Source organism: Toxotes jaculatrix, chromosome 2 (assembly GCF_017976425.1).
Source record: "Toxotes jaculatrix isolate fToxJac2 chromosome 2, fToxJac2.pri, whole genome shotgun sequence".
Taxonomy (NCBI): domain Eukaryota; kingdom Metazoa; phylum Chordata; class Actinopteri; family Toxotidae; genus Toxotes; species Toxotes jaculatrix.
In genome coordinates, this window is record NC_054395.1 from 26,783,123 (window position 1) to 26,803,618 (window position 20,496).

The 20,496-nt window shown below is 41.6% G+C and overlaps 4 protein-coding genes across 4 annotated transcripts; 1 reads left to right on the plus strand and 3 right to left on the minus strand.

Annotated features, from left to right (window-relative positions):
- Window positions 1–5,235: 5,235 nt before the first annotated feature.
- agmat (agmatine ureohydrolase (agmatinase)) lies at window positions 5,236–8,361 on the minus strand. Its single transcript, XM_041056469.1, has 7 exons — window positions 7,986–8,361; window positions 7,422–7,624; window positions 7,178–7,226; window positions 6,785–6,980; window positions 6,098–6,277; window positions 5,762–5,846; window positions 5,236–5,686 (listed from the first exon to the last, which is right to left on the minus strand). Exons 1-7 carry the CDS (start codon window positions 8,297–8,299, stop codon window positions 5,613–5,615), a joined length of 1,101 nt encoding a protein of 366 aa, XP_040912403.1. The 5' UTR covers window positions 8,300–8,361; the 3' UTR covers window positions 5,236–5,612.
- Window positions 8,362–9,614: 1,253 nt separating this feature from the next.
- Window positions 9,615–12,317, plus strand: LOC121192766 (tubulin alpha-1B chain). The gene is made up of 4 exons (XM_041054646.1): window positions 9,615–9,693; window positions 10,665–10,887; window positions 10,979–11,127; window positions 11,230–12,317. The coding sequence occupies exons 1-4, from the start codon at window positions 9,691–9,693 to the stop codon at window positions 12,208–12,210; spliced, it is 1,356 nt and encodes a 451-aa protein (XP_040910580.1). The 5' UTR covers window positions 9,615–9,690; the 3' UTR covers window positions 12,211–12,317.
- An 816-nt stretch (window positions 12,318–13,133) lies between these two features.
- pink1 (PTEN induced kinase 1) lies at window positions 13,134–17,539 on the minus strand. Its single transcript, XM_041054635.1, has 8 exons — window positions 17,095–17,539; window positions 16,490–16,765; window positions 16,261–16,364; window positions 15,970–16,152; window positions 15,263–15,426; window positions 15,006–15,133; window positions 14,410–14,640; window positions 13,134–14,078 (listed from the first exon to the last, which is right to left on the minus strand). The coding sequence occupies exons 1-8, from the start codon at window positions 17,449–17,451 to the stop codon at window positions 13,794–13,796; spliced, it is 1,728 nt and encodes a 575-aa protein (XP_040910569.1). The 5' UTR covers window positions 17,452–17,539; the 3' UTR covers window positions 13,134–13,793.
- Window positions 17,540–18,594: 1,055 nt separating this feature from the next.
- On the minus strand, window positions 18,595–20,425 carry LOC121191421 (trypsin). The gene is made up of 5 exons (XM_041052561.1): window positions 20,320–20,425; window positions 20,055–20,208; window positions 19,703–19,841; window positions 19,337–19,591; window positions 18,595–18,750 (listed from the first exon to the last, which is right to left on the minus strand). The coding sequence occupies exons 1-5, from the start codon at window positions 20,423–20,425 to the stop codon at window positions 18,595–18,597; spliced, it is 810 nt and encodes a 269-aa protein (XP_040908495.1).
- Between the last annotated feature and the right edge of the window lie 71 nt (window positions 20,426–20,496).

A 20,496-nucleotide genomic window follows, 5' to 3' on the forward strand; every position in this document is an offset into this window, starting at 1 on the left:
GAAGCATTTATAATGTGATGTTGGAGCTGATTTTATATTGTTGGGTAGTTTGGGTTCATTGGCTACTTAATGGTATTGTGGTATATTTTTCCAGATCAAGGAGGGGCTGCGAGTACTTCTCCCACCACTGTTTACATACTGCATGCCAGTGTACTGCAGTGATGGTAGAAGTATTCAGAGTATCTTAAGTAAAAGCAAAAATACCATGATGTAAAAATAATCCATCACAAGCAAGTCCTGTTTCCACATCCAAGTACTCAACTATTACCAGCACAATGTACTGATGCATAGGAATGTAAAACCCATTTTAATGTTGTAGCTGGTGTAGGTGGAAATACCATTAAACTGCTTCATACTCAGATTGGCTGTTTAATGCATCAGATCTTGTAAACGTATAATGTTTTGCCTGTAAAATCCTATTCTGCAGAGTAAGCAGTACCTATAACTGAAAGATAAATGCATTGAAGCACAAAGTATAAAGTAGCGTAAAATGGAGATACTCAAGAAGTACAAAGTTGTACTAAAGTATGGTATTTGAGTAAATGTACTTAGTTAAATTCCACCCCTGCTGCACTGGTCTTGTTACCTGTGTGTGTCTCAGGTGAGGTGGGAACGGGGTTAAAACAGTGAAGCCATTCTCTGTATTGTCCTTTATGAGATTGCTATAATATTCCTATGTTCATATTTCTCACATGGGCTTTATTAGAGAAATCTTTTATGCACTGCTATATTACCCCACTTTTTATTGTATGTATGATACAAGGCTATGTCAGTGACATAAAACACAGATTTTCATTACGTATAAGAATAAATTATTTAAAAAAGTTAAACAAAGAAGATGAGACTTGATCCTCAGAGATTTGTCAGTTTCCTTTGATTGGGCAATAAACCTGCTCCATGCCTGGAGCGCACTTTTCATGCCCTCAGGACATATTTCTCACAGTACTTACTGGCTCCCTGAACTTTGTTCCTCTCAATGAACATTTTACTTAATCAGTTAACAGCAATGAAATGTGCTTATATAAAGCTTGTGATCACTAAAGGGTTGAGACTATGTTATTTTCGTATAAAATGGAAATGCTGTTCCAGACCTTATGAAATAAATGTCTTTAGCCAAACTCAGTATACCTGAGCATTAAGTGCCCTCTACTGGAGTTAGAGGAGGCATTACAACAAAGACTAAAATGACTTCTCCATGCAGTGGATACAAAGCTCCAACTCAAACATCAAGTAAAAATAGAGACAAAATTAAGTGTCCTGTGTTGCTGTCCCATCTGAGGCATGTCCTAAATATAGCACAGAAATACATGGTAAGTGCTTGTCAGGACTGAAGTCATTAGTTGTGTGGAGGGCCGCATGTTTGTGTCCATTCATGTAACTAGTGTAAAGAGCATACTGTATCACTCAGAGATTTAAGAGAACAGCTGTTGCCAATTAAAAGTTGAACCCTGAATAGAAATGGAGAGGAGCTGCTTTCATTTGCTGTCCAAAATAGGCTAAAAGGGAGATGAACAGACTAGGCTTATCGAGTTATTAGCTGTTTTAGCCATTAGCTGCACAATGTTATTAGATGTTTTTTGTTAAAAGTAAAAATAAAGTGAGCAAGACAATTCAGACTCAGCCAAGAAATAAACAGGAGAAGCCATAGGATGATTACATTCTTCATTATTTCACTTTAGGGCTATCGTGGTGATAGTCAAGGCCACCATGTGTAAACTATATGCTCTCTCTGTCTTAAACACAGGCCACTGAGTAGACATTGGCTCCTGTGCTCTTCGGAACCCTCTTGAACACAACAGAAGGATCATTTCTGTTCTTTGACTATGAATGCATACTAGAAGCATCCCACTGACCACAGTGGTGTGATTTAGGGACTCCTCCCTTGTCTCCCATCGGCAGAAAAGTACTGGAAAAACTGTGTCAAACATGTTCAGTAAAAACTGTCTCGACCCACTATTATAGGTCCTGAAACCAATGCACTCTTCAACAAACTGTTTAGGATACTTTGGTATCCTCGACTAGTGTGCTGCCAACATGGACTAAAATCCTCTGTGACTCATAAACACCATCTACTGGTGTTTTGAGTTTAGAGTCTAGTAAAGTACACTACTGTTTAACCAGCATCATTTCAGTACATAACACCTAATGCTAAGAACAAGATAATGTAATACAAAATGTACATGTTTAATTTTCCTTTTGAGACCCAAGCACTAACACAGCAGGTAAATTGACATTTAAACTGAGGCAGAAGTTAGCTTCAGGCTTATTTAACTCCTTTATGTCACTACTGAGAGACAACTTTATCATGATGCAACAACACTTCATAACACAAAGTTTAGGAGGGGTCTACAAGCGCAAGCCAAATCTGATTGACTCCCAGTTTTGCTGCTGTGCTTGCACTGTACACATTATTAGAGGCAGCCATGAGGTATGGTGGGGAATATGTCAGATGACTCACCCTTGCACAAGCCAGCTCTGTGTATTACTTTAGAGTAACTGTAACACACTGCACGTTGCCAAATGGAGCTGGACTATGCAGCTGCAGAAAGCAGCTGTGACAATGAGCAACAGATCAGATAAAGAGGAGATGCTTCCGCTCTCAGTGGGGAGACTTGGAGTCAGATTCGCATTTAAGGATATCTGACTCCAAGACACATGAAATGAATTCTTTCCATAAAATATGGTCCAGTGTCATGACGCAGCAGGAGCGCAGCTGGGTGTCTCTCCAAGCCTGTTTGTCACATAGTCAAACAAGCATTAGGAAGAAATACACAACAAGTCAAGACTATGTATAGCTCTGACTTGTATCTGAAAGACTGTGCTATCATTTACCAAAATAAACACAGATGCATGAATGTGATACACACGCATTCAAACACACGGGGCAAAGTTAAGTAGAACACCACAAAGTCACTCAACATTCAGCAGTGTGGTGCTGGCGTCTAGTTTACCAGACATGCTCAGACAGTTGCTGCAAGATGATATAAGAGTGGCATCTGTCTGGTCACCTGCTGCACCACCATCATCAGAGTGTGTGCCTCTTTCATCTTTAAGTCAGAAACAAATGTATTATTTAAAAGTATATTCAGTGATAGCTTTGTCTTCAACAGACCCGCGGTGAGGACAAGTTTTGGCATTGAGGTAGCTGAGGCACATGTTTGCACACATCATGAATCGCACCAGTGAAGCGACTGTGACTCACCTACAAACATATACGTGAGCATAAACTAGGTCTTACCAGTCATTTTGACCTGAACTTGAGCAGGTTAGGAGAGAGAGCTGTCACAGGATTTTGTTATGTGTCAGTGGATGGATGAAACCTGTGTTTTGTTTCACCAGTTTTTAATACAGACTTTCCCAAACAATAATTTGTGCTTTTCAAGCCCAAGCTGAGATAAACGCGATGAAAGCTCTCTCCGGAGCCACAGAGCTAATTATATAACTGTGTTCACAGACTGAATGAGACTATGCATGGCTAATAAACTGAACTGTGTGTATAATTGGTGGAGTGCCCCTTTAATATTTGGTTACATATTAAATCATGCAACACCTTTAATTGAGAAATCAACTTTTATTGTGCTCTTTATTACAGTCATTGTAGATTTGTCTGAGGGAAGAAAATACAAGACCCGTCTTGCCTCAGTCCCATGAGGCAGGGTGATAACCAGACAGCAGTCCTACCAAAAAAAAAGCTGAGAGTTCATGTTTGATTTGCTGAAATGTGGAAATAACCTTTTGCTTTCCAACTCTGAGCTCAAAGTTTTAGATGTGGTTTAACTGTTTAGGAGATTTTCAGACCTGCAATCAGAAGAAATGAATCCTAACCTTTGTTTCAGGTTTGCCTTGACGTTTTGAATCTTCTTACTTACCACATTGTATGTGATCAGGACGCTGCTCCACCTAAACTATTATCCATTTTATTAGCTCTGATACACAAATACAAAGAAAAGGAAATGCATCCTGATTTTAGATTACACAAAGCAGTGCATGCTCACACTGCAAATCCAGAACTGGCAGTTCACTTCTACAAAAGCATCTGTCTTCCTCTTGGCTGTAATGTTCATAAACTATAAATGATGCTTACCTGAATATTCTCCCATTGTGTTCTGCCTTGTGAGCTCAGCGTTTCGTACTCTCTGTCAGGTGCTGTGTCAAAAGCATTAACATGTGTTAAACATCAAGAAATGAAAAATAAACCAGACTTACCAACATGTATATTAAATGCACAGCTATTACGAAACAAAGGCTGGTACTGGGTTTCTGTGCATACATCTGCACTGATTAGAGAGGGTACTGAAGAAACACAGTGCTCTTTGTTTTGTTTGTGATTGTTGTTTGAATAAACTTTTAAAACAAAATGTTGTAAGCATTCCCCAGAAGTGTACTGATTGTATGATTCAGGACAAATTACTGACAAACTTTCAATGGTTTTAATGTGACGCTATGGTCCCGCTAGAAAATGTTGAAAAATAGCAAACTATCCAACAAAGGAGAGAGAATTAACCTGAACTACACAGGTATCTTACCTGTGTGTCACGTCTTGGTTGAAAACTCTTCCCAGCGTCTCCATGAGGGCCAGCGTAAAGGTTTGATGAGTCTCTCCTGAGGCTGATCTTGTGTCTTTCCTCCACTCGTCTGTGAAAGTGAAATTATACTTGTTTGTGTATAAATATAAGAAGTTTCCTCTTCGTTTCGTTTATTTGTGTCGGGTTGATTTGATTTCCTTGTTTAAATCTCCGCATGCTGTGATTGGTCCGTTACAGAGCGCGCGAAGAGGCAAAACACAGGGGTGCGTTTGATTTTAATTTTTGTACCGCGCGTTTTTACCGCGAGTTAGCTTGAAAAATCACGTTCACGCTTGAGGTCGCGGCGCGGCGAACAATAAATCAAACGCACTCTTTTACGGTCTTCCCTTACCCCAGTTGTTGCTATAGCAGATTTAACTTAGACAAGTCCCTTTCCATTTTACAGCAAGAAGAACAGGGACTTTGCTGACACTAAAAGCATGTACTCACAGCCTTGTCCTTTTTGTAATTTCATAGGGCAATGGGAAAAGTGTGTGTGTGTTTATGGATCTCATGTTTTGGACATGAGAGACAGTGTAGTCTTTTTCAGTGCGGTATGTGGAAAACAGAACAAACAGCTTCACAGTGTCCATGATTGATAGATTCATTATCATATCAATATATATTATGTGAAGTTACAAACACATTAAAGTCAAACTTAATATGCGCTTGCCTTGTTTATTAGTTTCCTCAACATAAACCGTTGGCACAGTAATATGTAAACATTGTACATAATCATGATATATTATTCTGTATTTTAATGTAGCTTGAAAGCTGAATGTATTATATTCATAACATGAACATCAACATGCTGTAGTTATGAATTTTATGAAAGTTGTCAAATGCTTCAGTTGGTTTTCAATACTACATTTATCCCCTTGATGGTTGTAATCGGATGTTTCACTGATTAAAACATAAAACTGCCATTGTTGCAGAACTTGCCCTGCTTACCGGCATATTCAGCAGAACAACATGGTCATTTGGTATTCAGGTAGCTGTGCTGATTGTTAACACACTACCTATCCTGTACTGTGTGCTCAATTCTGATCAGTAATATTTCATTTTTGGGAGGACGCACAACATTTCAAAGAGGAGGTTGGCAGCCGTCAGTGCAGTGTTCCCTGTTAAGGAAAAAAAAGTATAAATGGTGGTTGTTAAAATATATATTTTGACAAGAAATTAAATGTGTTGATTACCTGTGGTGTCATAGGGTGGAGACACCTCCACTAAATCACATCCGACAAGATTCAGACCTCGACAGCCCCGGATAATCTCAACTCCCTAAATCAAGCCAAGACAACAAAAATGCATCAATATCCATACTGAAGACTAAAAGAAATTAGTTTTAACAGCATCAGTAACAACTAATCGAATTCCTCTTTTGACATTTTCCTTCTTTAAATTGTACATGTGGAAGTGGTGGATTAATTTCTTAATATAAATAGTAATATGACAGAGTTGTGTCATAAGATCTTTTTTAAAAATCACAGACGATAGTTTAGAAGGATTAAAGCCTGTTGCATCATATTTACCTGGATGGGGGTAAGCCCTGCTATCTCTGGCGTGCCTGTTCCAGGGGCAAAGCCCGGGTCAAGAGCATCGATGTCGAAACTGAGGTATACGGGACCGCTGCCCATCTGAGCCCTGACCTCAGCCATCAGAGGTGCAAGAGATTTGAACCAGCACTCTTCCACTTGGACCACACGGAAACCCTGCGCAATATACAAATAAGGAATGAGATTATTATTAAAAGATTGTTTTCAGGTCCAAACAAAAACAGGTCCACTGGAGCTTTAAAGCACACCACACTTGACCATACTTGTCTGATCATGTGGTAATAAATAGTTGGTATTAATTTCAGATCTTATTAAAGCAGTTACAAAAGTTCTTTTAAGAGTTCTTTTAATTTATTAGTAGATTTAAAGAAAATGAACTGCCAAATAGTTTAATAATTTATAGATTTTTCATCATCAAAGAAACGTGTGTCAGTCAAAGAAAGATATTTGAAGGTGTAATCTTGGACTCTGGGAAAATGGCATGGAGTTTTAAATTTCACTGACTACTCAGTCAATTAACTGAGGAAATAATCAGCAGATTAATCAGTAATTAAAGTAATCATTTGTTTCAGCCCTACATTCATTTAGTCAGACCTACTCATGAGAACAACTCCTGTGCTGTGTACCTGTACATACAAGACTGACAGTATTGTAGCAGAGTACCTGGGCGCGGCTCCATTCATATGAATCTGCAGAGTAGCCTGAACCCCGCAGGCCGATCTGGACCACTCTCTTACAGTCCAGTAGCCCTTCTTCCACACAGCGTCTGAATGGAGTCCCATGTCCGATCTTCTCCCCCAACACCACATCACTGGTGTCAGCATGAGCATCCACATGGACCAGACCCACTGGGCCATGCCTGATAAAATGTCACAGAACAGACTGAGTGAGGCACGAGGACACGATGTATGAAGTGACTGGGTTTTTGCTTGAGTTTCTTAGATTTGGATTTGGACTGCGCTTTGTTCTAGATGTTGGTTGATTTGCTCATGTTGTTTGAAGTCCTAATAATATGGATCATATCAGCATCCAGGCCAAGGTACATAACCTACTTACTTCTCAGCAACAGCTTGCAGGATTGGATATGCAATTGTGTGATCGCCACCTGCAGACACCAAAACTTCCTTCACATCTGACCTTTGATCGAGCATGCACCTCAGTTTATAAGGCTATTTAAATGGCTAATAATTGTACAGACACAACAGCTCTTTGCTCTTATGAAACATTTACTGAGCTACACTGACTCTCTGTCAATGTAGCTGAACCGATCAATCTCTCTTTTTCATCTAGTCCTTCTCACCCATAGTCAGAGGGATACATCCAGTAGCCAGGATCTTCCTGTAGGCCTCCCTGATGCGTTTACAGGTGTCCTTCAGGTCATACACATTCACATTGACGTCCCCAATATCAGCCACCATAAGGGACTCATACGGCGCAGCCCTGGTGCCACTGTTGTAAGCCCTCAGCATGGCAGACTCTACTCTGATCTGGCGGGGCCCAAACCTGTGGTGGTGGAGGAAAAATACGAGATTTCATTTCAGGGCTGAAATATTTGAATCTAAAGCTGTAAAGCAAACTGGGTCATTTTGGACTGTTATCATTACCTTGTACTTTGAGTATTTCTACTTTATTTACATGAACTGTCATATGCTCAGCTGTCTTGGGAAAAACTTACGAACCAAGTTGCAGTTTATAAACCTGAAAATAACAGCTAAATGCCGGTGCTGTTAAGGACGTTATACTGTAACCACAAAGTAATGGTGTAATGTAATAGGGACTCTTGCAAGAGACACATGACACTGTATGATTACAGCAGCAACAGGCCCACACTTTTCCACAGCAGCTGCAGAGAAAAAAACAGCACCTTGCTCCGGGTCGGTTGGAGGTCCCGGTATCAATTGGGACGCCGACAAAGGCCGCGTCAAGTCCGTCCGCCGTCTCCTGGAAAGGTAATCTGGCCATGGTGGGGATCCCTGACACCCGTGCAACAAACTCGGCGCTCGGCGGCACATTGAAGCGTTTCCCTGAGTACTTTCTGTGGGGATTTACGCAGAAAACTCGCCTGTCGCTGCACAGGCCCAAAGTTTGTCGCGGCTGCAGAGAGAGGAAGTCAGCTGCAGAACAATACGGCGAAATAATACTGCGAGTTATATTCAGGTTCCTCCAAAATGAAAACATATTTGCAGAGTTGTGAGTCTAATATGGATCGAGCTGTGTGAGTTGTGGTGAGACGGACTTGTGCTGCTACTTCAAGTGTTTCCTTGTGAGCTCGTAACATCCCATTTCTTATTGGACACAGGGAAATGACAGAAAGTACACCAGGGCAGTGTTTAATGTTCAATGAAGTGGTCATTCCTTGTTGTATTGAACGCACCACGTCTGAAAACCACGCACAGTATGATATCTCCCCTGGTGAGATATCATTTCGTTTCTTTTCTTGTCTGGTCGTGCATGTGGATTTCAAAGTTACGACTTGGTTGTGAGCGTGAAGGCAGCACGAGTCCACAAAACAGTAACGGAGTAGGTGGGAGGGGCGCCCCGCCCCTACCAGGAAAAAAAACAAAAAACAAACACACAAAAAAACAAATAGATCAAAATTTAAGCACGATAAAAATCTAAACACACTATAATGTTTTTGTAAACAGATTTAAAGGCTTATTAAAGTATTTGTCAACAAATTTAACTCCACCTGTTACCTGTAAAAACACGTAAAACACAGTTGTATATATAATAATCCTAACTAACCCATGTCTTAATAAGAGAAGATTTAATTATTGACAAATATTATTCATTAATAAAAACGCAGCTGCTTGCAATAGCCTGTTATATGGTGTGTTATCAACTATTGAGTCAACTTTTTGCTTTTCACTTGTGTATGATTCACAAAAATACAAATTACAAAGTCACAGTTACAATATACTTATACAATATAGTTTTTTGTTGGTTTTAGAAGTCCTAACAAATTTAGTCACTACGAGTATTTATTCGTATTTTTTGTCTCTAACCTTTCATCTGTATTTTTATCCGTTTCTAGTGGAAACGGATAAAAATATAAACTGGCTTCCACGCATTTTTCATAGTGCTTAACTAATTTACACTTTCAGATGCTGACCACACAGTGCACACCCAAACTAAAAACTGCTGTTAAAAATCTCCTGCTCCTGTAAATTAGCAGTATTACAAATAAAGTTTTTTTTGAAAGGGAATGAAAAATTATGCAAGAAGCAACAACCTTAATCTAAAAAAGCACAATAACAAATCTGTAAGAGCCTTATAGGACAAGATCACGTGTCACAGAGGAATCCATACCTTATACAGATAAAATAATCACGAATCCTCCACATAAGGTTTTGGGGGTGTACAGGTCCTATTTAATGTTGGATGTGAAACAGTTACTGCGACAGACGGAGGAGTGGTTTTTTTTTTTTTTTTCTTGGTCATTTGCGCACTTCACCTGTCCTCCTCGAGAGGCAGAGAGTGCGTCAGAGCAGCTTCAGACACCGCACATCGCAGACGCAAAACACTCCGCAGACTTGTCTCATTACATTGCATAATATCGACAAGCCATCATGGTAAGTACGAGATTAAATTCAATTTCCAACATTTATCTCTACCTCTGTTGTTTTACGTCTAACCTATATTCGGAGGAAAATGTGGGTGAAAGCCGTTCGATTCTGGGATATTTGTCCAACGTTACCCTCTTTTGTCTTGATACATTCTGAAGCCAGTTATGGCTAAAAATTCACAGTCAGTATTCCTACTGTCACAGAATTAAAAATTAGATAGGGTTACAGTTTTTTTTTTAGAATGTAGTCTAATACATTCCTGCACTGCAAACGTCTAATCCTCTTTCCACATAACACATTCAAATCAGCTTAGATACCAGTGCTTGACCACTGGCCTTATACTAACATTGCTACCGGTTTGTCAGCCTGATTTTCTGGCCATTTATGCAGCTTTTATGCATTTACATCAGCCCAGTGCCCCTTGTAATAAAGATCATTTTATGTGAAATGATAAATCCCTCTGACTGTCTTTATGTGTTACATAAAACTAAGACACCTGTAATATTTCAATTCACCATATACTAGAAAAAAAAAAAAACATGTATATATAATAAAGAAGGAATCTGATGGCACACAACCTCAGTGGAGAATCTTAATGTGGCTTTTTAAAGAGACAGCACACTGCAACATGTCTGACCTAGATAATCCCTTCTCTCTACAGTAATCCCATGCGCAGTAGACACAGTCTTATGTCGCAGTAGAAAATGCAGGGGCTCCAGTGAAAGAAACAATAGACCTTCAGTTAGACATGCTGTCATAGATAATAGACTGTAAATAGTAGTAGGCTTTTCATGCTAGTTGGAGCAAATGAACTGATACAGTTTGTGCAGTTTTGCGGTTATTTTAAAGGATATCTATATATCTGGTATCAAAGTTTGAAAGGCCTCACTGATTCAAGTTTACATGTGTTTCTTTCCTTCCTCTGTTCCCTATTCAGAAATTAATCTTAATCCAAACCTTCTTTCTCTTCATCCCAGCGTGAGTGTATCTCCATCCACGTTGGTCAGGCTGGAGTCCAGATTGGCAATGCCTGCTGGGAGCTTTACTGCCTGGAACATGGGATCCAGCCGGACGGACAAATGCCCAGTGACAAAGCCATTGGCGGAGGAGACGATTCCTTCAACACCTTCTTCAGTGAGACTGGAGCTGGAAAGCACGTCCCCAGAGCTGTTTTTGTGGACCTGGAGCCCACTGTCATCGGTAAACTCCCAGAAATATAGATATCTTGTTGCCTCGTGATTTCACTTTGTCTAACTCGCAAGTCGTTTTGTGATTCAATCTGTCTCTTCAGATGAGGTGCGCACTGGGACCTACCGGCAGCTGTTCCACCCTGAGCAGCTGATCACTGGTAAGGAGGATGCTGCCAACAACTACGCCCGTGGGCACTACACCATCGGCAAAGAGATCATTGACCTGGTGCTGGACAGGATCCGCAAACTGGTGGGTAAACTGAGAGCAGCAGGAGTTGTTTTAGAATAGCAAATTAAATCATATAACTGTATCTCATATATTTGATCATGGTCTCTCCCTCTCTGTCCTCAGGCTGACCAGTGCACTGGTCTTCAGGGCTTCCTGGTTTTCCACAGCTTCGGAGGTGGCACCGGCTCTGGTTTCACCTCCCTGCTGATGGAGCGTCTGTCCGTCGACTACGGCAAGAAGTCCAAGCTGGAGTTCTCCATCTACCCAGCTCCCCAGGTGTCCACCGCTGTGGTGGAGCCCTACAACTCCATCCTGACCACCCACACCACCCTGGAGCACTCTGACTGTGCCTTCATGGTAGATAACGAGGCCATCTACGATATCTGCCGTAGGAACCTCGACATCGAGCGTCCTACCTACACCAACCTGAACAGGTTGATCAGTCAGATTGTGTCGTCCATCACTGCTTCCCTTCGTTTCGATGGTGCCCTCAATGTTGATCTGACAGAGTTCCAGACCAACTTGGTGCCATATCCCCGTATCCACTTCCCTCTGGCCACTTATGCCCCCGTCATCTCTGCTGAGAAGGCGTACCACGAGCAGCTCTCAGTGGCTGAGATCACAAACGCCTGCTTCGAGCCGGCCAATCAGATGGTGAAATGTGACCCCCGCCACGGTAAATACATGGCCTGCTGCCTGTTGTACCGTGGTGATGTCGTGCCCAAAGATGTCAATGCAGCCATTGCCACCATCAAAACCAAGCGCTCCATCCAGTTTGTGGACTGGTGCCCCACTGGTTTCAAGGTCGGCATCAACTACCAGCCTCCCACTGTGGTTCCTGGTGGAGACCTGGCCAAGGTGCAGAGGGCTGTGTGCATGCTGAGCAACACCACTGCTATTGCAGAGGCCTGGGCTCGGCTTGACCACAAGTTTGATCTGATGTACGCTAAGCGTGCCTTTGTTCACTGGTATGTGGGTGAGGGTATGGAGGAAGGAGAGTTCTCTGAGGCCAGAGAGGACATGGCAGCTCTGGAGAAGGATTATGAGGAGGTCGGAGTCGACTCCATTGAGGGTGAGGGAGAGGAGGAAGGAGAGGAGTATTAAAAGGGATGTAAAGAAAACAGGAAACAGGAAACAGTTGATTTCAGTGTGATCCTAGATACATTCCAAACAGAAAAGTCTACTACATATCAGTTTAACCATGTTCAGAGTACAATCATGAAAATGCCAGTTTGGCTCTGTCCTAAATAAAATTCCTGTAACGTGAAGTTGTTTGTGTGTTATTTATCAGACCTTTTTTTTTTTTAATATCCTGTGAATATACCGTGACAAATGAAATGTAGGTTGCAGGGGATTTCGCCACCAAAATCTTTGAAATCCTAAATCCTATGCCATATTACTGTGTGCATAACCAACTGTCAACATATTAATCTAAATTCACTTAACTCACAGAAACTTAGAAACAAGAGGGGTTAATAAACAATGACTTGTACAATCAGTCCAGAGCTCTTTTCAGACAGGTACCTTTATTCTGAAACATGGCAGAAAAATCTACATTTATCCAAAATATTTCTCTCCATCTTTCGTATGAAAACAATACACACACACTCTTTATCTTCTATTCCTAACTGACCACATGATTATGTGATATTTAAAGGTGCTGAAATTGTAGACTTTACTGACTGGTTTTGATAACAGATGATAGTGAGGTGTGAAAGGTTAAGCCACTCTATTCCAATCATTCAAATCAATATATAAGAATATAATTAATATCATATATACGACAGCTACAAACCAACACCAGTAAGCCATAACAATGGCTCTGAGCATGTGCAAACAGGGACATAAAGTGCAAACCACAGGATCAAAACCAGAACAAAATCACATCCATAAAGTCGGTCAATAATAAGATCCACGCAATCCCTCATCATCATTGTGAGTTGTGCAGATGACAGTTTTGTTGGTGGACAAAATAAGCAGTTTATGTGATGTGTGTTACCTCTGAGTATGTAAATCTTACCGTCACCCTACACAGTAGAGTCCAACAAGTACAGTATATTATTACTTTAAATTATCTGTATTGGCCTTCACCTTTATCTTGCCTAACAAATATTTGAATAGTGCATTAGGGCTTGTAAAAGAAAATATCCATGCTTAGAATTACCAGAGACCAGTAGTATATTTCGTCCTAAATTAATTTAAGACTAATTCAGGGAGATATCAAACACAGAAAGCACAGGGATGCCGAGCTTATTTCTCCAGCTGCATAGTCTCTATTGTCAATGATGCACTGCACTCAAAACACACATTGCATTTTGCATTAGGGGTACTAGTAGCACTTTGTTAAACTCCCACTGATGGTGTAGTGATGCAGAGTGAAACTAATTCAGAAATTTGTGAGAACTCATTCCGAGAAATGCAGATCAGCACCTACAGCAGCACAAACAGCACTGGGTTAGGGTGGACCAGGAATATCAAAAAGGTGAATTACACCTTTGACACTCTGTAATAAATCCTGGAATACACTCACTGTCACAGAGGATGAATAACAGTGTGAGAGTATGGTGCGTTTGCACCTCTGACTGAGACTCTAAATCTTCCAAATATAGATGTTTCACTGAATACAAAAGCAAGTTTTAACTCTAGTATCCCAGTCTAAAGACTCTAAGTTATGTGTTTGAGTGTATCTATGCAGACAGTATGCAGGCCTGACGCTGGTCTCGTCCATACAGCAGGAAGCCCACAGCGGTGCGCAGGTCCTCCAGGTCCAGGTTAGCCAGAAAGCTCCTCTGAAGCTCCGCCTCCACCCTGTTCCCACTGGGTCCACTGCAGCCCTTCAGGAGAACCACAGCAGACTGGCACATCAGCCAGTCAGCCAGCTTCCTCATCCCTGCACTGTCCTGATCGACCAGGGCCTTCCGTCCCCAGAGGCTCAGATGTAGCATATTAGCTGCGACACGGGCACTGGGGCGCTGCAGAGTAAGAAAAACATCAGTGAGTAAGGGTTTAGCTATTTTTTATTATACTATTTTCAACATCTGTATCCTTATATAGTTTCTTTTTTTATCTGCCATGTCAATGTTTTATGGACATAATGCTGCAGATCAGTGTTGTGTTGCAATGCCCCCAAGTGGCCAAAAAAACTTTACTGAACATTACCAAAACTCGTTAAAACATTTCACAGTAATGCTTAGATAATGTGATTTTCAGAGTTTTCCAAGACCTGTAAACACTCAGTTGAATCACATCAATCATCGACCGAGTACACTGTGTCCTAACAAATCCTCCCCACCGCCGCTCTACCTTGTTTGGGTTCCTCCTGAGGAGTAATCGGATCACGAACTGCACATCAGCTGGAACGCTGGAGGGCAGAGAAGGAAGCTGCTTCTCCTGGTAACTCCTGCTCTCCAGTCCCACTGCTCGATAGAACGGATTACGCTGCCCAAATATCTCGTAGGAGATGGCACCCACCGCCCAGGCATCTGCTTTGCTGTAATCAATCACCACACCAGACGCAGGAACTGCAGTGGCCACCTGTGGGCAGAAGCATCATGGAAAATGATTAAACATATGGTTAGTTACAGCAAACTGTTAAAACTTATTTGTGTGAATCTGCATTTATCAAAATGACAACCCCTTCAAAACACACAATTTGTAAATGCAAACTGAGCTGCTGAGGTAATTCCATTTCACATTCCACACTACATTTAAGAACATTTTCATGACAGAACATGTATTGGTAAATACTGGTTATATCCAAGTCATGTCTTTGATAAGACATGTGCAAGTCGCCAAAATTTTTCTTCATCTCTGAGTCTAGGGGGCCAATAAGAGACGTCTCAGCAGCAGTTGGACATTTTTCCTTTCCATAATTACAATAAAGAGCTACTTAAGCCTACCTCAGGTGCCATAAGCGAGGCATTCCCTCCTCTGCTGACCCACATGCTGTTAAAGGGCAGCTGTAGACTCGCGTCCCTCTGGGCCAGGCAGCAGCCAAAGTCAGTAATCACTAAACGAGGGCAACCATCTGCATAAAAGCAAAATCAACTGAAATTTTAAGAGAAATCGATGGAGTCAAATCTCAAACTTATTTAACCTGCATTTCAGTTTAATCTGATCTCCTATTGATGGAAGACGTGTTGGTCATTTATTTCACCTGAGTCAAATTCCAACAACACGTTGTCTGACTTGAGATCTCTGTGAGCGACACCCTGTCTGCACAGATGGTCGACCCCCTCGAGGAGCTGCAGCACCATCAGAGAGCCCTGCCTGCGGCTTGGCGTGGACGCTTCCAGGTACTGTCGCAATGTGCACGGATAGCTAGGGCACAGAAGAAGACAGGCTGGCAATGCAATCTTATCCTCACGACTGTCATGAAATCAGATCCAGTTTTTGATACCGTTTATGTAGCAGTCACTGAATGCTTTTACATTCTGTCATTACCTCTCTACAAAGTGGTTTTCATTAGTGGTAGACTGTTTGTAATTTTACCTCACTGTCCACACTGCTACAGCTGTATCAGAGCTGCTTTAAATTACTGATAATGTAAACTCAACATCACCTTCTGCTTCACATTAAAAGCATTCAATTGGTGAAACACGGGATGGCTTTTATTGTGAAGCAGCCTCAGGATATTCAGTGTCACTGAGCACCGAATGTTATGTTTGCTGCCCCCAGAATTCTGGGACCTGGAATGATTAACTGCTCTTGATGTTACCATCAGTAACCATGGGTGCTGCCAAATCAATCGGGACTAAAATCTTGATATTTTTAAGATGAAGCTGGTAACATTTGATTTAAAAGCTTTTTAATTCTCCTCCTGTATGAGATTTGATCATGAGGGTGAAAGGTGGCAGGTCTTACTTCTTCATGACCAGGAAAAGAGTGCGATTGTTGCCCAGGCCGGCAGGGTTAAGCCTGGCTGGCAGCACATCTGGATACTCTTCCTGGGCACCTGGTAGCAATGGAACGTCTGCTGTGAAAGCCCGGTGCACTCTGATCACATTAGGGTGAGCTGACAGTTTTTTGGGCAGGACTCCAAATTGTCTGAATGTAGAAACAGATGAGGTCACAGCGATTCATGAACATCTTTCATACACCGTGTTAATTACTTTAAATACGACAGAACTAGTAAAGAACAAAGAAAATACTTACCCATCCACAGTAATTTGTTTTTTTTCCTCCTTTAAGGCCAGGGGGCCTGCAGGCACCAGCTCCTGTGACATGGATTTTAATATAGCCTCGCTTGATGAACCTGCCTGCAAACAAATGGCATCAAAAAAGACCCGTCAGTGCTGATGTGTGCCTGACATTTGCTTTCCCACAGAGGATTGAGAACTAAAATAGACATCCCCGGGAGACATATCCACGGCAGAATACGCACCCCAAAGTTCCACATCATCTTGATAGCCAAGGGGAAGTTCCTCAGCGAGCAGCATGTCAGAGATCGAGTCTTCTCTCCTTCCTCTTCGTCTTCTCTCAGCTGCACCAGGGTGCACTTGCTGTCACGTTCCTTCGGAGGGGCAAACTGAGCTGCAGCCTCGTACACAGCGGCATTGGAGCCTTTCCCGATCTGGTTCCCAATAATGTAATCTTCCAGTTTATATCCTGCGGTGAATGGCTTGAGTGGGCTCTGGAATCTTTTCTTCCTAAATACAGCCTGCAGATTGGGAGAAATGTTTTTGTTTGTTTGTTTGTTTGGATGAGAAAGGTGGCTGCATGCAGATCTCATCCTTTATTTAGGCCAGATGAAGTAACAGGTTCAGCCAAGGAAGAAGTATTAAGCAGAATGTTATTACTTATATCTACTTTTTAGTCACACACATGCTATGGCTGCCAGATAAATATAGCCTGTGGAGTAAAATGTCTCCCCCCGTAATGTTGTGGAGTAGAAGTAGTAACATGAAATGGGGATAATAAGAAAGTACAACTACCGCAAAACTGTGCTGAAATACAGTATTTATAGAACAACGATTTATCTGGGAATACCTGGATCTCCTGACATGTCGCCGCACTCTTTCTGTCATCCTCCAGCTGCTGTTCGATGAGCCCGACGCCGAGACCGAAAGCCAAAAACACGGCCCTGTTTCGCGGGGATGCGCCGGTAAACCTCCTCCTGAAGCCGGCGGACTGGAGCTGAGCCGCCAGACCCTTCAGAGAGGTGCGGTAATAGCGGTACCGGGACGGCAGGAAAGCCTGAGGCTGAACGGTGCGGACCGACGGGCCTACACGAAAACGGTCAGCTCGGAGCTTTGCTGCGACTCGGCCACCGGATTTGAGGAGACCCAGCTGAAAGACCGACCGGCCCAACTCGAGCCCCCGGCTAATGGCGTGTTTCACAGACATAATTTACCTGCAGAGGTAATTTAAGCTGTGCTTTCGCAGTCCGGCCTGTGTCAGCTACACTTCCACTGTCTGACACAGGACAGGGCACGCTTACGTAAACAAAACAACTGCTACTGAGCATGCGCTAGAATGACAGCTGACCTAAATATTCATTTTATTAATAATAACAGTAATAACAATAATAATAACAACAACAATAGTTATTATTATTGTTATTTTATATTCTATTTCTGTACAACAAAATATCCTGTAAAGAAAAATAGCTAAAATGTTTGCAAAAAGTTGTGAGAAAGTAGTTTCTAGGCGGTCGGTGTGGAGTTTTGACACTCAGTGGTTTTTGACCACTAGAGGGTGAAGACACAGCTTGAGATAAGTCAACTTTATTGGTTTGTTTTTTATTTCTTGTAAAGACAAGGCAAGAGATTCCTCAAAGCATATACAGACAACCATAAGAAAAACAGCCCATCTTTACTGTCACTGTGGCTGGTTAATTCATTCATTCATTCAGAGCTCCTATTAGGAAAGTGTCACTAACCAGTGTACAGACCCAGTGCTTTGGTACAATGTCCTTTATGTTGTGTCAATTAATATTTTTATATTTCCAATGCAATGCATTAAATGAAAGGTGTTTTTTGAGCGACGACTTTCACATTAAATGTAGTCTTTTGATTAAAATAGTAAATAAATATGTGGTCATTCAGTATTATAATTGGGAAATGACTAAAATTGGGATATGATTTTAACCATATTACCCAGCTCTTCTAATTAATGCAGCTTTAACATCTTTGCTGCTGCTACAACTACTACAAATGCTACCAATAATAATCATAATGGTAGTGTGTTTATTTCTATTTATTTATCTCATTTCTGAGCAATGAATGAATGAAAATCACTGAATTATAAGCATACTGACATATTTCCGGGAAAACCTATATTAAGAAATGACTGATAATCCTGGCTCTATATATGCAAATAAACTAAGTATGTAAATTTGACATTTAGTGCTAGAAAAAAACACAAAATGTTATTAGTAATAAAAATGAAGCCACTGAAAATAACGTCATGAATCAGCTTGTTAGTTTGTTTTCAAATTGAATGAATCTAGATCTCTGCAGTGTGCTCATCAAGGATCATGGCGACTGTTTACTGTGCGTCATTGTCGATTATCCATTTGATCCACTGTACGTAGTTCCTCACTTTGGTGTAAACCCCAGGAAAGTATGGGTTTGCGCAGCTGATACCCCACGAGACAATGCCCTCGAAGTAGCCGTTGCAGATAAGGGGACCACCGGAATCACCCTGTGGAACGCCAAGACAAATTAGAGATGAACAATATTTTGGATTTTTTTTTTTCCAATTCCAGTCTTGAATGATATACACTAGTCTGCAGTGAAAAAACAGTATGCATCTGTGACTCTGTAGACACATTGTGAACACAACTCAAGAATGATAGAGAGTAGAAGCTTCATATTTACACCACAGGTAGTCCAGGCAAATCCTGGCAAATTCAAAACTTACACCACAAATACCCCATTGGAGAAGATGATCTGATTAGACTTTGGTGTGTTACAGCCTCACAGATTCACTAGCATGGCTAATGACTCTTAGTGTTCATTTGTAGTGCCATGACTGCTGTCACTCCTAAAAAGTTACTGAAATAGTACGTGGGCATGCTCAGTGTTAGTATGTACTACAACACATCAGTTTGCTTTTCAGACATTAAAACACGCAACAAAGAGGCATATGATACAGATCATGTAAATTAAAATGAAAATTAACGTTAAAGGTAGTGTGTACTGTACAAGACAACATTGTGCTACATCGTTATGTAGTTAAATTATGCAGCACATAAAGATAAACAAAAACAACATAAATCTTCCTGTACCTGGCAGGAATCTTTGCCGCCCAGTCGAGATCCAGCACACAGCATGTTTGACGTGATCCTGCCCCAGTAGTAATAACTGCAGTACGGCTGTATTCTCACGTCCACGGCACGTAGCACAGGGGAGAGGTAGAAGCTGTAAATCTGTGTCACACCCCAGCCGCTCACGGTGCAGACGTCATCAGTAAGCTGAGGGGTGTTTTCATCAGGCAGATCAACTGGCTGGACATTGGCATTCAGCTGTGCCGGCTCACTCAGCTGTAACACAAGACAAAGTTACGGCATCACCTCTGTGAGACGGTGACCAAGCACAGGTCAAGAGCTCAATGTCCCCTATCTACTATTTCAGGCTGCCATTCTTCTGCTTACCTTAATGATCATGATGTCGTTGTTGAATGTCTTGTAGTTGTAGTTGTGGACATATATTTTTGAGACATTGAAGATCTGTTCAAATCCTTCTGTGGCGGTCAGGCTGTGTTCACTTAACACCACCCTCATCAAAGTGCTCCTGAAGGCCAAAAGAAAGAGCTTCAGAAACTTAGCTGCAAAATACAATAAAAATTACAATTTCACATCTTTGCTGTCACAAAAACACATTCTGCCCTCATCATATATCAACACAGTCGTTTATTATAACATTTTGGCTCTTCTCAAAACATCATCAGTTTGCATTACCCTAACTGCCTTCCTTTGTCTGGTAATATCTAGTGTCAGTACTTACGGTCTCCAGCAGTGGGCAGCAGACACCACCCACTGAGGGTGCACTAAGGTTCCTCCACAGTAGTGTTGCCCGGTCTCAGACTGCAGGGACGCCTGATATTTGATGGAGTACGGCACAACTTCCTGACCCCCAATGATCCTCGCTGCAAACGCCTCTGTGGACAGAGACAACAGGCAGGGAGTCAGGCATTTAACAATTCTGGTTTACAAAAATGTTCTGTGGTGCACTAAAGAGGAAAGTAAAAATTAAAAACTGAGAATCTTACCTGATACTGAGAAAGTCAAAAGCAGCAGCACAGTGGACCTCCTCAGTGAGCCCATAGTTTTACTCATCCACTGCAATGGAGAAATATGACTTTTAGCAGCTTCCATATACAGTAGAAGAAGAGTCAGACATGCCTTTAGGTGTATGTATGACACCTGAAGGCATTTTCTACCTTTTT